Raw genomic sequence first — 18,652 nt, forward strand, 5'->3', positions numbered from 1 at the left:
ATATGTACATACAGCTAGCCTAAATAGCATGTTAGCATTGATTAGCATGCCATGCTAATCGATGCACACTCCACGTAAATCAACTTGAATCTGGCCCTGATCGTGTTGTTACACCCTCCGACAACACACCGACAGTCGAAAACAGTCGAAAAAACGGAAAATAACAGAGCTAATTTGACTTGCGTGTGTAATGTGTTTGAGAAAATGGTGGATTGCTTCCCGTTGTAACGTCACGGGTGAAAGGTTATCGCTCCGACAGCGAACAATTGAAAGGCGTTTCGATCGCCAAATTCACCCTTTTAGAGTTCGGAAATCGTTTAAAAAAAAACATATGGTCTTTTTTCTGCAACATCAAGGTATATATTGACGCTTACATAGGTCTGGTGATATTGTTCCCCTTTAAACATGCCTCAAAACAACAACTACAAAAACAATGAAGGCATGCAGCTTCAGTCCAGAGTATACTAGAGTAATAAAGTAAACAATAAGATAGTCCTCCTTTAGTGCAAGACTGCCTGGCATACTGTATAACAGGAAATTATAAACTGGGCTCAATCTGCCCTGCTCTAACACATTTGTATGAGTAACACAAATGTGCTGCAAGCTGGTGGTGAGTGCTTGAAGTGGCCTACCAGTCAGTCAGAGCTTCTTAAATGCTGCGTTGAGACGGGGCACCTCCGTTCACTGCAAGCTGCAAAGTGTGAGCCATGCAGGGCAGACTATCCACACCAAACTCCACCGTAGCTTTTGCCATATTGCGTACGTTGTCCCTGATTACAACGTGGGCATTCGCTTTGGGGTGGGTTTTTTTGTATTTTTGTTTTTTCTCGGCGGAGTCTTTAAGCGACAACTGTGTGGTACTACTTTTTTCCGGTGTTTGCTTTTCATCCATCTTCCGCTTGTATTCATCGTTTATCTCCTTATGATTCTTGAAGAGGTGGGAGATCAAATTGCTCGTATTAGAGCAGGGGTGTCAAACTCAAATACAGAGTGGGCCAAAATTTAAAATTGAACGAAGCCGCGGGCCGAGGTTGAACAAATTAATCCTTTAATAGGGACCCAAACAAATTTTGCATTGAATATTGACCAAGCAAGGCTTATATAACTTTATAGTGACAGGCAAAATCGAGTTTTAAATAATAATAATTGAAAAATATCAATGGCATATCAAATAAAATAAAAATACAAATTGAATGCCTCTTTTCGGCGGCGGGTTTGAGTTGGGGCGGGGTTTGGTGGTAGCGGGGGTGTATATTGTAGCGTCCCTGAAGAGTTAGTGATGCAAAGGGTTCTGGGTATTTGTTCGGTTGTGTTTATGTTGTGTTTATGTTGTGTTACGTGTTGTCATTCTTCTTTGCTGTGGGTTCACAGTGTGGCGTATATTTGTATCAGTGTTAAAGTTCTTTATACGGCCACCCTCAGTGTGACCTGTATGGCTGTTGACCAAGTATGCCTTGCATACACTTGTGTGTGTGTATGATCCGCCTATATTATGTGAGTGGGCCGGCACGCTGTTTGTATGAAGGAAAAGCGGACGTGGCGACATGTAGAGAACGCCAAAGGAAGTGCTTTTACGGCCTGCCCCCAATGTTATTGTCCGGTTGGAAATCGGGAGGAATTCGGGAGGGGCACTGAACTTCGCGAATCTCCCGGGAAAATCGGGAGCATTGACGAGTATGAGTATTAGGGGTGGATGCGGTGTTACAGCGGCGGGCCAGCTCTAAAGTTAATTTGATATTGCCTAAAGGGCCAAATGAAATTACACGGCGGGCCAAATGTGGCCCGCAGGCCAGAGTTTGACACCCATGTATTGGAGGAAGACATCCTGGTTTCTCCTTGCATAGCCAACTTTTTGCAGTCATTGAAAATTGCCAGTTTTTTTTATCCGTCAGAGACACTTTAAAATAATCCCAAACCATGTTGTTAAGAAGTCACCAAGCGAGCTCACTTGTTAGCCACGGCTACAGCACCGGCAACAACACACTCTTGTTGTTGTTATGCTCCGCTCACGGCGGTTTGATGATGTCATCAAGCATCGCCAGTAAACCTCTCATGCTGAAATCGTCAACTCCTGTGTTGTGTGTGGGAGAGGGGAGAGTGGAGGGGCTGCTGACTGGGAGACGCAACTACTCTGTACTTCTCCCTACGTCCGTGTACCCCTCAGTACAACAGCATTTTAAAAAGTCATACATTTTACTTTTTGAAACCGATACCGACAATATCCGATATTCCGTCCCAAATACCAAGCTGCTGTTTTCTACCATGTTCAAAAAAAATAATGCACTTTGTGACTTCAATAATAAATATGGCAGTGCCATGTTGGCATTTTTTTTTCCATAACTTGAGTTGATTTATTTTGGAAAACCTTGTTACATTGTTTAATGTATCCAGCGGGGCTTCACAACAAAATTAGAAATAATAATGTGTTAATTCCACGACTGTATATATCGGAATCGGTAATTGAGAGTTGGATAATATCGGATATTGTCAAAAAAGCCATTATCGAACGTCTCTAGTTTTACCTGAAATTATGCTTTTTTATATGGAATTAACGACCTGAATGAGGATGGGAGAAATATTCATCTTTAAACATAGCATTACAATGAACAGTTACGACATGCAAAATTACCATTGGGAAGAGATGATAGAAAATGTCGTGGACGAATAAATATGACCCATTCAGAATTCACACGGACAGTATGGTGGCCCAGGGGTTAGTTATGGGCCTCACCATAAGAAGATCCTGAGTCGTTTTGCGTTCAGGATTTTTCTGTGTGGAGTTTAGATGTTCTCCCCCCGTGACTGCGTGGGTTCCCTTGGTCTACTCTGGCTTCCTCCCACCTCCAAAAGACATGCACCTGGGGATAGGTTGATTGGCAACACTATAATTGGCCCTACAAACAAAAGGCGTTCACAGTGGAGCTACAAAACTTAACGCAGGGAACAAAACTACCACAAAGGCAGAACTATGAACATGAAACAAAACTACTTACGGTGACGAGAACTATGGCATGGACTGAATGAACACAAGAGATCCAACATGAGCAGAGTAATGTCGCCCGGTCGACTACCTGGCAACTACAGGCTTAAATAGTGACATGATTAACAACTGGTATGTGAGTTAAAACAAATGAGGCAGGGGAAACTAATGAGTTGTCATGGAAACCAAAACAAACCAGGGTGCGCAAATACATGTCACAAAACATAACAGTGTGTGAATGTGAGTGTGAATGTTGTCTATCTGTGTTGATGAGGTGGCAACTTGTCCAGGGTGGATGGATGGAATTGACCTGCAATCGTGAACAAAAACCTAACATGTGTCCCCGGTCCCTTGGCAGGCCAGCCCTTCAAGTTGGACCCTAAAACGGCGCACAAAAAGCTGCGTCTCTCCAACGACTGCCTGACCATGGAGAAGGACGAGAGCTCCCTGAAGAAGAGTCACACCCCGGAGCGCTTCGGCGGAACGGGCTCGTACGGAGCGGCCGGCAACGTGTTCATCGACAGCGGGTGTCACTACTGGGAGGTGCTGCTGGGAGCGTCCACCTGGTGAGGAGCGCACACCACCACACAAACGAGCGGTATTTGAGCCTGCGAGGAGGTTTGTTGGCCCAAATCTACAAACCCTGTTTCCATATGAGTTGGGAAATTGTGTTAGATGTAAATATAAACGGAATACAATGATTTGGACATCATTTTCAACCCATATTCAATTGAATGCACGACAAAGACAAGATATTTGATGTTCAAACTTTTTGCAGGTAATAATTGACTCAGAATTTAATTTCACGTGCCAAAGTAGTTAGGAAAGGGCATGTTCACCACTGTGTTACATCACCTTTTCTTTTAAAAACACTCAATACACGTTTGGGAACTGAGGAAAATAATTGTTCAAGCTTTGAAAGTGGAATTCTTTCCCATTCTTGTTTTATGTAGAGCTTCAGTCGTTCAACAGTCCGGGGTCTCCACTGTCGTATTTTACGCTTCATAATGTGCCACACATTTTTGATTGGAGACAGGTCTGGACTGCAGGCGGGCCAGGAAAGTACCCGCACTCTTTTTTTACGAAGCCACGCTGTTGTAACACGTGCTGAATGTGGCTCGGCATTGCCTTGCTGAAATAAACAGGGGCGTCCATGAAAAAGACGGCGCTTAGATGGCAGCATATGTTGTTCCAAAACCTGTATGTACCTTTCAGCTTTAATGGTGCCTTCACAGATGTGTAAGTTACCCATGCCTTGGGCACTAATGCACCCCCATACCATCACAGATGCTGGCTTTTGAACTTTGCGTCGATAACAGTCTGGATGGTTTGCTTCCCCTTTGGTCCGGATGACACGATGTCGAATATTTCCAAAAACAATTTGAAATGTGGACCACAGAACACTTTTCCACTTTGAATCAGTCAATATTCGATGATCTCGGGCCCAGAGAAGCCGGCGGCGTTTTCTGGATGTTGTTGATAAATGTCTTTGGCTTTGCATAGTGGAGCTTTAACTTGCACTTACTGATGTAGCGACAAACTGTATTTACTGACAGTGGTTTTCGGAAGTGTTCCTGAGCCCATGTGGTGATATCCTTTAGAGATTGATGTCAGTTTTTGATACAGTGCCGTCTGAGGGATTAAAGGTCACGGTCATTCAATGTTGGTTTCCAGCCATGCCGCTTATATGGAGTGATTTCTCCAGACTTTCTGAACCTTTTGATGATATTATGGACCGTAGATGTTGAAATCCCTACGTTTCTTGCAATTGCACTTTGAGAAACAGTGTTCTTAAACTGTTGTGGACAAAAGGGGGGAACCTCTTCCCATCCTTTCTTGTGAAAGACTGAGCATTTTTTTGGGAAGCTGTTTTTATACCCAATCATGGCACCCACCTGTTCCCAATTAGCCTGCACACCTGTGGGATGTTCCAAATAAGTGTTTGGTGAGCATTCCTCAACTTTATCAGTATTTATTGCCACCTTTCCCAACTTATGTGTCAGGTGTTGCTGGCTTTAAATTCTAAAGGTAATGACTATTTGCAAAAAAAAATTATGTTTATCAGTTTGAACATCAAATATGTTGTCTTTGAAGCATATTTAACTTAATATGGGTTGAAAATGATGTGCAAATCATTGTATTTTGTTTATATTTACATCCAAAACAATTTCCTAACTCATATGGAAACGGGGTTTGTATTTCTTGTGAGAGATGAAAATACTCCTCATTATATCATTTGCACTAATTGGCTCTGATCTAGACCGCTTCCTGCAGGAAGTCCCCAACGGGCCCGTGTGTGTCCTCAGCATAAGCCGCTCCACTAAAGAAGTCATTAAGATTTTGAGCTTGTTAATGCATTCCAAAATGTGCCACTCCCCCCCTGCAGGTATGCCATCGGCGTGGCTTACAAGTCCGCCCCCAAGAATGAATGGAGCGGCAAGAACTCCTCATCGTGGGTGTTCTCCCGCTGCAACAACAACTTCATGGTGCGCCACGACGGCAAGGAGATGCTGGTGGAGTCCAGCCTGCAGCTGAGGCGCCTCGGCGTCCTGCTGGACTACGACAACAACTCTCTGTCCTTCTACGACGCCATGAACTCCCATCACATTCACACCTTCGACATCTCCTTCCTCCTGCCCGTGGTGCCCACCTTCATGATCTGGAACAAGTCGGTGATGATCTTGTCGGGGCTCCCCGTGCCGGACTTTGTGGAGGGCATGTCTCTGGACCAGCAGGAGCAGCAGATGGGTCTGTGCAGACAGGAGTCCCCCTACTTGACCGGGATGAAGACCTGCCACTGAGGTGGGGACGGGTGCACCTTGAGACCGGCGAGGCACGGATCTGTGAGGTCGGTGGAGAAAGCGTTAGAAGCGGACTTTTCTACCGCGTGTTAAAATATGCACATCAGTATTCAAACTTGACCATCATTACCCAAAGTCCCGGCATTACAGGTCACCTTTGACCAACTGAAACTGGGGAAATTGTCAAGCAGTTCGATATCCTAAGAAGTCCCGCTAGTTTCCATCAGTTAAAAGACGGTTTCGGTTCTAATAGGGCTGGGCGATACGGCCTTTTTTTTAATATCTCGATATTTTTTAGGCCATGTCGCGATACACGATATATATCTACGTATATATATATATACGATATTTTGCCTTAGCCTTGAATTAAAACTTAATGCATATAATCACACCAGTATGATGATTACCGTTTTTCCTTGAATTGCCGCCGGGGCGCTAATTATTTTAAAACCTCTTCTCACTCCGGCCCTTACAAAAGGCATGCGGTAAATGTAGGCCTGCGCTTAAAAATTTGAGTGTGATGTAAGGGTACCATCATGAAAAGCACATTTAATTTAAAAAAAACGTTATTATGGTCTTGCCTTTACTTATAAATGAAGTCCATGCGCAGCTCCTTCTGATCAAAAGCATCAATAACTTGTTTATAGAAGTCTTCCTTCAGTTTTAAAAGTCTCTGTCTCGATGGAGATCTTCATTTATTACCTCCTGCTTTGATTGAAAGTCCAGTTTAGAAAACTGTTTTATTTTAGATATGTAATCCTCCATGTTTAAAGTGCAAGCGAGAGTAAAAAATAAACACACGCTGCTCACTCTTGCTGGTCCAGTTCATGGTCGGTAGGTGTGTAGCCATAGGGCTCTCTCGTCTGGGTGGCTCCCGACTGCTATCCGTTAGCTCGGCTCCTCACGTGTAGTGCGGGCGACGACAGAATTACCCTCGGACAACTCCCCCTCCCGTTCTGCTCCGTGGGTGAGCTCTTTATCCCACCGCTGCCACCATGAAGTGTTATTGTATAAATAATACACTGGGTATTTAGGACTGGAACAAGCTTTATTTCAGCCCGGTTGTTTACATAGCCAGCATAAGAGTAGTGGTGTTACATCCTAAAGGGTCCGTCGTGCACCCCCCGCGTTATAGCACATATCACTGCACTGGTTGTCACTTCTTCTGCAGCCGAGTAGTCGCAAGAAGGATCACTAGCGCCCTCTACCACCAGCAGGCGGCGGGAGTAATTTAATGACTTATATTTGACACACGCAGCTACGGTATATTAATAAAACATAGCTGCTTACTGTTCTTTTTAGCATATTCAATAGCTTGGACCTTAAATCCTACTGAATACCTAGCTCTTAATTTTCTTCCCTTTATGAGAGTTCAAATTATTGAAATCAGCCTCCTCCATTTTGAAAATGATGACAGGGGAAGTGTCACTCGTGACGTCACGTTTTTGACCAGGCGGTAATACTAAGATTGCGCTAATTATTTTGCGAAGCGAGTTTGACCCGGTAGTAATTCAAGGCAGGCGCATACTATATGCCCTGCGGCAATTCAAGGAAATACGGTATTTATTATTGGTTAGTGTGGGGCTTGCCCTCCTGGGGGTTCTTCAGACCACCAAGCACCGACACGAGAGCCTGTTTCAGGGTTACAATATTGTTTTCTTTTTCAATAAGTCTCTCAGTTGCTTTCCAGCAATTGTCGTTTTCTCTTTCGTTCTCGCTCGCACTTCGGCTCCAGCCCCAACCCCGTCTCTCCTCCTGGCTGCTGCTTATAAACAGGGCGACAGGTGATTAGATAACAAGGCCCAGGTGGGCCCTCTACGCACCTGTCGCTGATTTCGAGGCCGGTCCTGGCAACACCACGCTTCGCTGCGGGCCCGCAGGCCACGCCCCCTCCACAGTTAGCTTCAGAATAACAATGTTATTACAGAGAATAAGAGACTTATTATACTCTAGAAATGTTGGTCTTACTTAAAAATGCACGTGTTTAGTTGTGTTAAGTGTTATAAAAAATATTATATGGCTCTTACGCAAATACATTTAGAATATTTGGATTCTTGGCTCTCTCTCAGCCAAAAACGTTCCTGACCCCTGCTCTAGCAGGTGACTTTTCAAGTGATGCTACATATTAGCAGTAAGGCTTCTTTTCGTAGCAACGCTTTTGCCCCACACTCGACAAATTACGGTTGTCCGTTCGACATATTCCCACTTGAAGCCAAACATCCGCCAGACCATGGACCCTCAGTTGTTTTTCCTGGGAATTAATTCTTCCTTCATTTGTTACCAGATTCGCGCCTTCTTTCTCTCTTATTACCACTCGCACGGCTCCACTAGCATCACAGCTAACGTTACCCATGCTGCTACCTCTCTGCTCCGCGAGGGCGTATATGTATGTAACGTATAACGTGACGGATATAAGAAGGTGCGCTTGCTGTCTGTAGTGTAATGCCCGCAGCTAAAAGCAACTGCGTGAGAACGTATACCCGGATATTACAATATAGTCATTTTCTATATATATCGAGTATATCGATATATCGCCCAGTCCTATGTTCTAATCAACAAGTCTAATATCACTGACCATTTGCTGCAGAGTCAGTATCTACTGTAAGAGGACTGTTCTTGGACCTGACCGTGAGCGGGTCCACACAACCAGATTTACTTTACGTGACTACTTAACTTGTATCATAAGAGTTCTATGGAAAGTGTTATTTATGGCTTTTATTTTGAAACCTAACATATCATGCACTATTTAAAGAAAAAAAGCAAACACAACTCAATCTCTCCCAAGTGGGTTTTTGAGAATAACGATAGACATGACACCCCTCCTTCACATCGAAACTTCCCCAGAATATTTTAATTGTCTTGTCGAGCAAAGGGATATTTTGTTTTTGTGATTTTTTTTTTTTTTTAAACACAAAATATTAAGTCGCATTTTAAAAAAAGCGAGGGAACACTTTATTCTTGGATTATTCAGGGAAGGGGGTGTGGATTTTTACACTTTAACTGTTGCAGCATCACAGCATGATGGTGTTTTCCTATGTTGTTGTCGGTGTCCACACACGCACACACACACACACACACACACACACACACACACACACACACACACACACACACACACACACACACACACACTCGTCACCTTTCCTTTGGCTTGGCCTCACTGTGATGAACGCATGATCACGCTGTAGAACCAATGATGTGCACTTCCGTTCACCTTTCGACACCCAGTTCACATTCAAAAAACGGATTTCGCGCCCCGTGATTTTAGTCCCGTGTTGGATTTAGCCCGTGCATCGTTTTACACAAGAATTTAGAACCAAATTGCACACAATGTGCTGTGTTACTGCACTTAAATGGTGACAGTCCACTTTAATGACCTGCCAAGCCAATGAAGACATTTTATATTCATTTATTTCCCCTAATCTATTTAAACTTCAGTTCTCAACAAAATGACCAATTAAGTATTTTGTTACCCTTTGGATTAGATGTCACAGGTTGAAATTAGTGCAATACAAATATGTACTAATTGAAAAATTGGATCAAAAGCCCTTTTAACGACACATCATGTATAAATGCATTATTACGCAATGCGATATGTAATAATAGAATAAATGTTCACCTCATTACCCGATGTAAACAATGACGCAGTTTGTAATGATTTGCCACATGTTTTATTAGCTTCTAAAACATTGAAAGTTATTACAAATGCCTTAAAGTTTACTACAAAAAGCATTCAAGCATTTTTTGTTTTTATTTTTAGAAAATGAGTTGAACATTTTATTTTTTTAAGTTATTTTTAGTACAAAATCTGATTAAATTATTGTACAAAAATGTTACAGTTGTCAAAACAAAAGTTCTTTTTAGTGAAGTGAAGTGAATTATCTTTATATAGTGCTTTTCTCTAGTGACTCAAAGCACTTTACATAGTGAAACCCAATATCTAAGTTACATTTAAACCAGTGTGGGTGGCACTGGGAGCAGGTGGGTACAGTGTCTTGCCCAAGGACACAACGGCAATGACTAGGATGGCAGAAGCGGGAATCGAACCTGCAACCCTCAAGTTGCTGGCACGGCCGCTCTACCAACCGATCTATGCTGCCCATAGTACAAAATCGGACAAAATTATTGTATAAAAATGTTATAATTGACACAAAGTAAATTTTAGTACAGAATCCTACTAAATTATTGTGTATAAATGTTACAGTTGTCAATACAAAGTTATTTTTGCCCAAAATCCGACTAAATTCTTGTATAAAAAAATGTTATAATTGACACAAGGTAATATTTAGTAAAGAATCCTTCTAAATTATTGTGTATAAATGTGACAATTTACAATCAAATGTTATTTTTGGTACAAAATTCGACTGAATCGTTTTATGAAAATGCTACAATAGACAATATAAAGTTATTTTTTAGCACAAAATCATTTTAAATTGTTCTATAAAAATATTATAATTGACACAAGGTAATTTTTAGTACAGAATCCTACTAAATTATTGTGTATAAATGTTACAATTGACAATATAAAGTTATTTTTTTGCACAAAATCATTCTAAATTGTTGTATAAAAATGTTTTAATTGAGACAAGGTCATTTTTAGTACAGAATCCTACTAAATTATTGTGTATAAATATTACAGTTGTCAATACAAAATTATTTTTAGTACACAATCGGACAAAATTATTGTATAAAAATGTTACAATTGACAACCCAAAGGTATTTTTGGTACAAAATCCGACTAAATTACAGTTGACAATAAAGGGTTATTTTTGGTACAAAATCAGACAAAATTGTTGTGTAAAAATGTTACAATTGACAATATAAAGTTATTTTTTAGCATAAAATCATTCTAAATTGTTGTATAAAAATGTTTTAATTGACAGAAGGTATTTTTTAGTACAGAATCCTACTAAATTAGTGTGTATAAATGTTACAATTGATAATAGTTATTGTTTGGCACAAAATCCGACTAAATTGTTGTGTAAAAATGCTACAATTGACAAGAAGTTATTTTAGTACAAAATCCTACTAAATTATCGTGTATAAATTCTACAGTTGACGATACAAGGTTATTTTTGGTCCAAAACCGACTAAATTGTTATATCAAAATGTTACAATTGACAATATAAAGGTATTTTTTTAGCACAAAATCATTCTAAATTATTGTATAAAAATGTTATAATTGACACAAGTTAATTTTTGGTACAGAATCCCACTAAATTATTGTGTGTAAATGTTACAATTGACAATGAAAGGTTATTGTTGGTACAAAATTCGACTAAATTATTGTTTAAAAATGTTACAATTGACAATATAATGTTATTTTTAGCACAAAATCATTCTAAATTGATGTATATAAATGTTATAATTGACACGAGGTAATGTTTAGTACAGAATATGACTAAATTGTTGTATATAAATCTTACAATTGACAATATAAAGTTATTTTTTAGCACAAAATCATTCTAAATTGTTGTATAAAAATATTATAATTGACATCACAAATCCGAATACATTTTTTCTATAGAATGTTACAATGAGAATAAAAAGTAATTTTTAGTACAAAACCATACTAAATTATTGTGTATAAATATTAAGGTTGACAATTCAAAGTTATTTTTGGTACAAAATCCAACTAAATTGTTGTTTAAAAATGTTACAATTGACAATATAAAGTTATTTTTAGCACAAAATCGTTCTAAATTGTTGTGTATAAATGTCACAATTGGCAAGAAGTTATTTTAGTACAAAATCCTACTAAATTATTGTGTATTAATATTAAGGTTGACAATACAAGGTTATTTTTTATGCAAAATCCGACTAAATTGTTGTATAAAAATGCTGCAATTGACGATACAAAGTTATTTTTTAGCACAAAATCATTCTGAATTGTTGTATAAAAATGTTATAATTGACACGAGGAAATGTTTAGTACAGAATCCGACTAAATTGTTGTATATAAATCTTACAATTGACAATATAAAGTTATTTCTTAATACAAAATCATTCTAAATTGTTGTATAAAAATGTTATAATTGACATCACAAATCCGACTAGATTTTTTCTATAGAATGCAATGAGAATAAAAAGTAATTTTTAGTACAAAACCCTACTAAATTATTGTGTATAAATATTACGGTTGACAATTCAAAGTTATTTTTGGTACAAAATCCAACTAAATTGTAGTTTAAAAGTTTTACAATTGACAATATAAAGTTATTTTTATTACAAAATCAATTGTTGTATAAAAATGTTATAATTGACACGAGGTAATGTTTAATACAAAATCTGACTAAATTGTTGTATAAAAATGTTACAATTGACAATATAAAGTTATTTTCACCACAAAATCATTCTAAATTGTATAAAAATGTTATAATTGACATTACAAATATATTTTTAGTACAAAATCCGACTGCATTTTTTCCAATAGAATGTTACAATGACAATAAAAAGTCATTTTTAGTACAAAACCCTACTAAATTATTATATGGCAAACATGTGACAATTGACAATACAAATGTTGTTTTTTTCCCTAAAAAATGAAATAAATAAATAAATAAAAACGACTACTAAAGTAGTCCAAAATCCGACTACATTTTTTCCTATAAAATGTTACAATGACAATAAAAAGTCATTTTTAATACAAAACCCTACTAAATTATTTTGCAAAAATGTGACAATTGACATTTTTTTTCCCTTTACAATTAAATAAATAAATAAATGAAAACTCCTGTGTAAAAGACAAACTACTTTTTAGTGCAAAATCCTACTCATTTATTGTGTTAACAGCTTGTTATTTTTGTTACACAATTCGACTCAATTCCAGTTAAAGGCTTGCAATTAATCCAAAGGTTTTTTTGGGGGGCAAAATTGTAATAAATTCTTGCAATTGACATGTTATTTTTTGCCCAAAAATCCACTCAATTCCTGTTAAAAAGTTTTGCAATTGACAAGATGTTATTTTTGTACAAATCCCTACTAAGATTCCTGTTAAAGGCTTTCAATTAACAATACAAAGTCATGTAAAATCTTTCTAAATTCTTGTATAAAAGGCTTGCAATCGTGAATGTTATTTTGTCGTGCACAAATCCTACTAAATTATTGTGTATAAATATTACACTTGACAATACAAGGTTATTTTTGGTACAAAATCCAACAAATTGTTGTGTAAAAATGTTACAATTGACAATATAAAGTTATTTTCACCACAAAATAATTCTAAATTGTTGTATAAAAATGTTATAATTGACATTACAAATATATTTTTAGTACAAAATCCAACTACATTTTTTTCTATGGAATGTTACAATGACAATAAAAAGTAATTTTTACTACAGAACCCTACTAAATTACTATTTGGCAAACATGTGACAATTGACAATACAAATGTTGTTTTTTCCCTAAAAAATTAAATGAATAAATAAAAATGACTACTAAAATACTACTAATATAGTACAAAATCCGACTAAATTATTATTTTTGCAAAAATGTGACAATTGACAAATTTTTTTCTTTAAAAATAAAATAAATTAAAAACTCCTGTGTAAAAGACTCCCCATTGACAAACTACTTTTTAGTACCAAATCCTCATAATTTATTGTGTTAATAGCTTGCTGTTTTTGTTACACAATCCTACTCAATTCAAGTTAAAGGCTTGCAATTTATCTAAAGTTGTTTTTTGGGCGACATTCTACTAAATTCTTGCAATTGACAAAGTTCTTTTTTGTGCAAAATCCCACCTATTCCTTTTAAAAAGTTTTGCAATCGACAAGATGTAATTTTTGTACAAATCCCTACTAAAATTCCTGTTAAAGGCTTTCAATTAACAATACAAAGTCATGCAACATCTTTCTAAATTTTTGTATAAAAGGCTTGCAGTTGTGAATGTTATTTTGTCGTGCAAAAATCCTACTAAATTATTGTATATAAATATTACACTTGCCAATACAAGGTTATTTTTGGTACAAAATCCAACTAAATTGTTGTACAAAAATGTTACAATTGACAATACAATGTTATTTTCACCACAAAATCCTTCTAAATTGTTGTATAAAAATGTTATAAATGACATTGCAAATATATTTTTAATACAAAATCTGACTACAATTTTTCCTATAAAATGTTACAATGACAATAAAAAGTCATTTTTTGTACAAAACCCTACTAAATTAGTATTTTGCAAAAATGTGACAATTGACTATTTTTTTCCTAAAAAATAAAATAAATATTTAAAAACTCCTGTGTAAAAGACTCGCCATTGACGAACTACTTTTTAGTACAAAATCCTACTAATTTATTGTGTTAATAGCTTGCTATTTTTGGTACACAATCCTACTGAATTCCAGTTAAAGGCTTGCAATTAATCCAGGTTTTTTGGGGGGGCAAAATTCTAATAAATTCTTGCAATTGACATGTAATTTTTTGCGCAAAAAAACACTCAATTCCTGTTCAAAAAGTTTTCAATTGACAAGATGTTATTTTTGTACAAATCCCTACTAAAATTCCTGTTAAATGCTTTCAATTAACAATACAAAGTCATGCAAAATCTTTCTAAATTCTTGTAGAAAAGGCTTGCCATTGGGAATGTTATCTTGTCGTGCAAAAAAATCCTACTAAATTTTGTTGCAAAAGACGAAGAATTAACAATACAGAGTTTATTGTTGTGCAAAAGATCGGATTCCTTGCTTGCAAAGGACGAACGACGCACATGTGAAGACGACGCTGAGTGTTTGTGGACATCACCCGACTTGTGAGATACTTGGAACCGCTTTTGTTGGCCGTCAGTCGCAGGCTCCAAGCCAGCCGCGTGTTGATCCGTGATCCAGACTGACAACGGGGGCCATCGGAGCGTGTCCGCCCGTCGGGTCACTGCATGAATTTGTGACCTTGCTGCAGGTCCACAGCTCCTTGAGGGTCACCTATTCGGTGGTGACTAAAAAAAACAACAAAAAAAAACAAGAAAAAGTCAATCGCCATTCATATATATCAGACTTTGCAGTGTTATTTCTTTCTTCAGTCCATACAGAAAATCTATACAGAGAATGATTCTCGGTAGCCCTTGCAGTGCAGTGCACCACCTTAGAGACAATGCAATAGATTCTCCTCCTTTTTTTTGCTTTTCAACACAACTCAGAAGAAACACTCTCCTCCCCTGTTGGTATTTTGATAAAAAAAAAAAAAAAAAAAGAGCGGCGTTGCATTTGTGACATGACATCTTCGCCAATGAGGATCATAAAGTCATCAATTGGATGGGAAATATATATATATATATATTATATACGCCTGTATATTATATCCAATACATGCAAACCAATGTTATTTATGTGAATTTTACGTCCAAATAAAAGTCAGATCCCAAAAAAAAGTGTGGTTTTCTTGTCTTGTTGGTAAATTACCGAAAAAAGTATTTAAATGTCTTAGCTATGGAAGCCTGATTGAGAGGTGCAGGGAAAAAATAATAGCATATTTCATACAATATAATACATCATATACAGATGTCCGATAATATCGGACTGCCGATATTATCGGCCGATACATGCTTTAAAATGTAATATTGGAAATTATCGGTATCGGTTTCAAAAAGTAAAATTTACTCAAAAGTACTACAAAAAACAAAAGGTTCTAAACACAAGGCTCACAGCGGAGGTACAAAACTTGGCTAAGAAAACAAAAACTATTACTGTAACGTAAACTATGGACATAAAACAAAACTTGCAAACTATGCCATGAAGAAAGAGAACTTACTCGGAACAAGAAAAGAGCATGGATCATCAGCATGGATAACAAGGGTGTGAAGACTGCCTGGCAACTACAGGCTTAAATGGCGGTGCAGCGATTGACAGGTGCGTGAGTCCAGGACCAGGATGTTGGTTCTGCACCAGTGAAGTCGACGATGATCTCCTTGGTCTTGTCGACGTTCAGGACCGGGTTGTCGGTCCTGCGCCAGTGAAGTCGACGACGATCTCCATGGTCTTGTCGACGTTCAGGACCGGGTTGTCGGTCCTGCACCAGTCAAGTCGACGACGATCTCTTTGGTCTTGTCGACGTTCAGGACCGGGTCGTTGGTCCTGCACCAGTGAAGTCGACGATGATCTCCTTGGTCTTGTCATCGTTCAGAACCGGGTTGTTGGTCCTGCGCCAGTGAAGTCGACAATGATCTCCTTGCGCTTGTCGACGTTCAGGACCAGGTTGTTGGTCCTGCGCCAGTTAAGTCGACGATGATCTCCTCGGTTTTGTGGACGTTCAGGACCAGGTTGTTGGTCCTGCGCCAGTGTAGTCGACGATGATCTCCTCGGTTTTGTCGATGTTCAGGACCAGCTTGTTGGTCCTGGGCCTGTGAAGTCGACGATGATCTCTTCGGCCTTGTCGACGTTCAGGACCGGGTTGTCGGTCCTGCACCAGTGAAGTCGACGACGATCTCTTTGGTCTTTTCGACGTTAAGGACTGGGTCGTTGGTCCTGCGCCAGTGAAGTCGACAACGATCTCCTTGGTCTTGTCTACGTTCAGGAATAGGTTGTTGGTCCTGCACCAGTCAAGTCGACGATGATCTCCTTGGTCTTGTCGACGTTCAGGACCGGGTTGTCGGTCCTGCGCCAGTGAAGTCGACGACGATCTCCATGGTCTTGTCGACGTTCAGGACCGGGTTGTCGGTCCTGCACCAGTCAAGTCGACGACGATCTCTTTGGTCTTGTCGACGTTCAGGACCGGGTCGTTGGTCCTGCACCAGTGAAGTCGATGATGGTTTCGTTGGTCTTGTCGACGATCAGGAATAGGTTGTTGGTCCTGCACCAGTCAAGTCGACAATGATCTCCATGGTCTTGTCGACGTTCAAGCCCGGGTTGTTGGTCCTGCACCAGTGAAGTCGACGACGATATCCTTGGTCTTGTCGACGTTCAGGACCAGATTGTTGGTCCTGCACCAGTGAAGTCGACGACGATCTCCTTGGTCTTGTCTACGTTCAGGAACGGGTTGTCGGTAATGCGACAGTGAAGTCGACGATGATCTCCTTGGCCTTGTCGACATTCAGGACCGGATTTTTGGTCCTGCGCCAGTGAACTCGACGTTCAGGACCGGGTTGTTGGTTCTGCACCAGTCGACCAGATGTTTCACCTGCTCCCTAGAGTCCATGTCGTCGTTGTGACGGGTGAGACCCGCTACTGTCGTGTCGTCCGCATACATCACGATGTAGGTCGTAGTGGACCTGGTGCAGCAGTCATTGTAAAACTTGGAGGATCCACACGGTATAAATTAGCCGCAGGGTTCAAAACGTCGGAAAAAAGTAGCGTCTTGTAGTCCGGGATTCACCGTGGTTGCGTCCTCCAGTCACAACACAGCCATTTGATGATGTCATCAGCCAGCTTCCTATGTATAGCAGAAACATTTGCCTTTTGTGACGTCATCACCAGCGGACATGACAGCCATATGACACCTCAGGAAAAAAAAAAACATAAGCTAAAACTAATCGGAGTCAGTCAGCCCAGTGGCAAAAATGGAGGACGGCAGCGCGAACGAGGCGCAAATGAGGCGCCGCTACAATCTGCTGAGTGGAGAATGTCCGTCGGGGTGGCTGAAGAAGGAGCACAACGTGGACTCTTACCTCAAATGTCTGGAGGTGGACTACAGGAAGCTGCTGATGGAGAACTTTGAGCTGTGCAAGCTCCTGGAGGCCGGCGAGAAGATCTTTTCAAAAAGCAAAGCGGACCTGTGCCAAGCCACGGCGGAGATGGAAAAGCTGCGGCTGGCCAAGGACGAGCTGGCGCTGGATGTGGCGGAGAAGGAGGCCAGCTGGAACCGGGACAAACTGAAGCTGCTGAAGGAGAGAGAAGCTCTCCTGCAGGAAATGAGCCAAATGGTGGACGACATCAAACATCTGAGCCTCAAATACATGGTAAGGTTCCTCCCCGCCCTGCCTTGCACACCTGCACTCACCTGTTTTTGTTATTCCCCCCCGCAGGAGCTGGTGGTCACCACCATGGAGGACGAGAAGACGCAGAAGGACGGCGAGGGCAAGGAGAAGAAAGACCGGAAGGATAAGAAGGATCGCTCCTTGTTTGGAAAAATGATCAATCGTTTTATCACGAAAACTACTCTTTGATGGCACTGTTTGGCACACACAACTACACGATACTACTACAGTGTGTGTGTGGAGGGGGCGTGGACTTTCACCTGCATGGCCAAAAGTATTGGGACACCTCGCTGTCGCACCGGCAGTAAATGGGCGGTGACTGTTGTGCAAGGCGCAGGCGAATAATTGGGATTTCGGAGCTCCTGATCAACTCCTGTTGATTGGTATGACCCAATACTTTTGTCCAGAGCATGTACTGTTATGACGACCCAATACTTTTAGTCCATGTTGCGGACAAACTGAGTGGTAAAGTGGTAGAGAATTTAGAGATCCAAGTGTTTACATGTATTCATTCTTTAATTGTATTTTAGATTTTGTGATGGTATTTCAATTCACATTTTTTTTTGTATTTATATATTGATATATTTTTTTAAATGCATGTATTGACTGACTATCTGCACATGATCCACTTGTTTCTACACTGCACATATTTTATAATAATGTTTCACATTTGCACTTTTTTGGTTGATTTTATTTTTATGCATTTTTAGCGTATTTGTTTTTTGTCCATTTTTGTCATTCTTTGTCATTTAACTTTTTGATGCACAAAAATGATCCCCTGTGTTATTTTTTTCAAAATCTTTCAAATGTATGGTTGCAAAATATTCATATTTCATGTATACCGCATAAGGCATGTTTGTGACATGAGGCCATTTGCATTTTTATTTGTATTTTCATTCATTTTAAGAAATTGCAGTTTTTGTGTCACTACTTACTCTTTCACAGGTGACAGTCAAATTTGCA

The 18,652-nt window shown here is 39.4% G+C and overlaps 1 protein-coding gene across 1 annotated transcript; it reads left to right on the forward strand.

The window, feature by feature from the left end:
* Positions 1-3,307: 3,307 nt before the first annotated feature.
* LOC133552467 (probable E3 ubiquitin-protein ligase MID2) lies at positions 3,308-14,986 on the forward strand (the record flags this gene model as incomplete). Its single annotated transcript, XM_061899660.1, has 2 exons — positions 3,308-3,546; positions 5,367-14,986. Coding segments are annotated over 2 exons (654 nt in total), but the record flags the coding sequence as incomplete, so codon positions are not given.
* Positions 14,987-18,652: the final 3,666 nt, after the last annotated feature.

Source organism: Nerophis ophidion, linkage group LG05 (genome assembly GCF_033978795.1).
Source record: "Nerophis ophidion isolate RoL-2023_Sa linkage group LG05, RoL_Noph_v1.0, whole genome shotgun sequence".
NCBI lineage: Eukaryota > Metazoa > Chordata > Actinopteri > Syngnathiformes > Syngnathidae > Nerophis > Nerophis ophidion.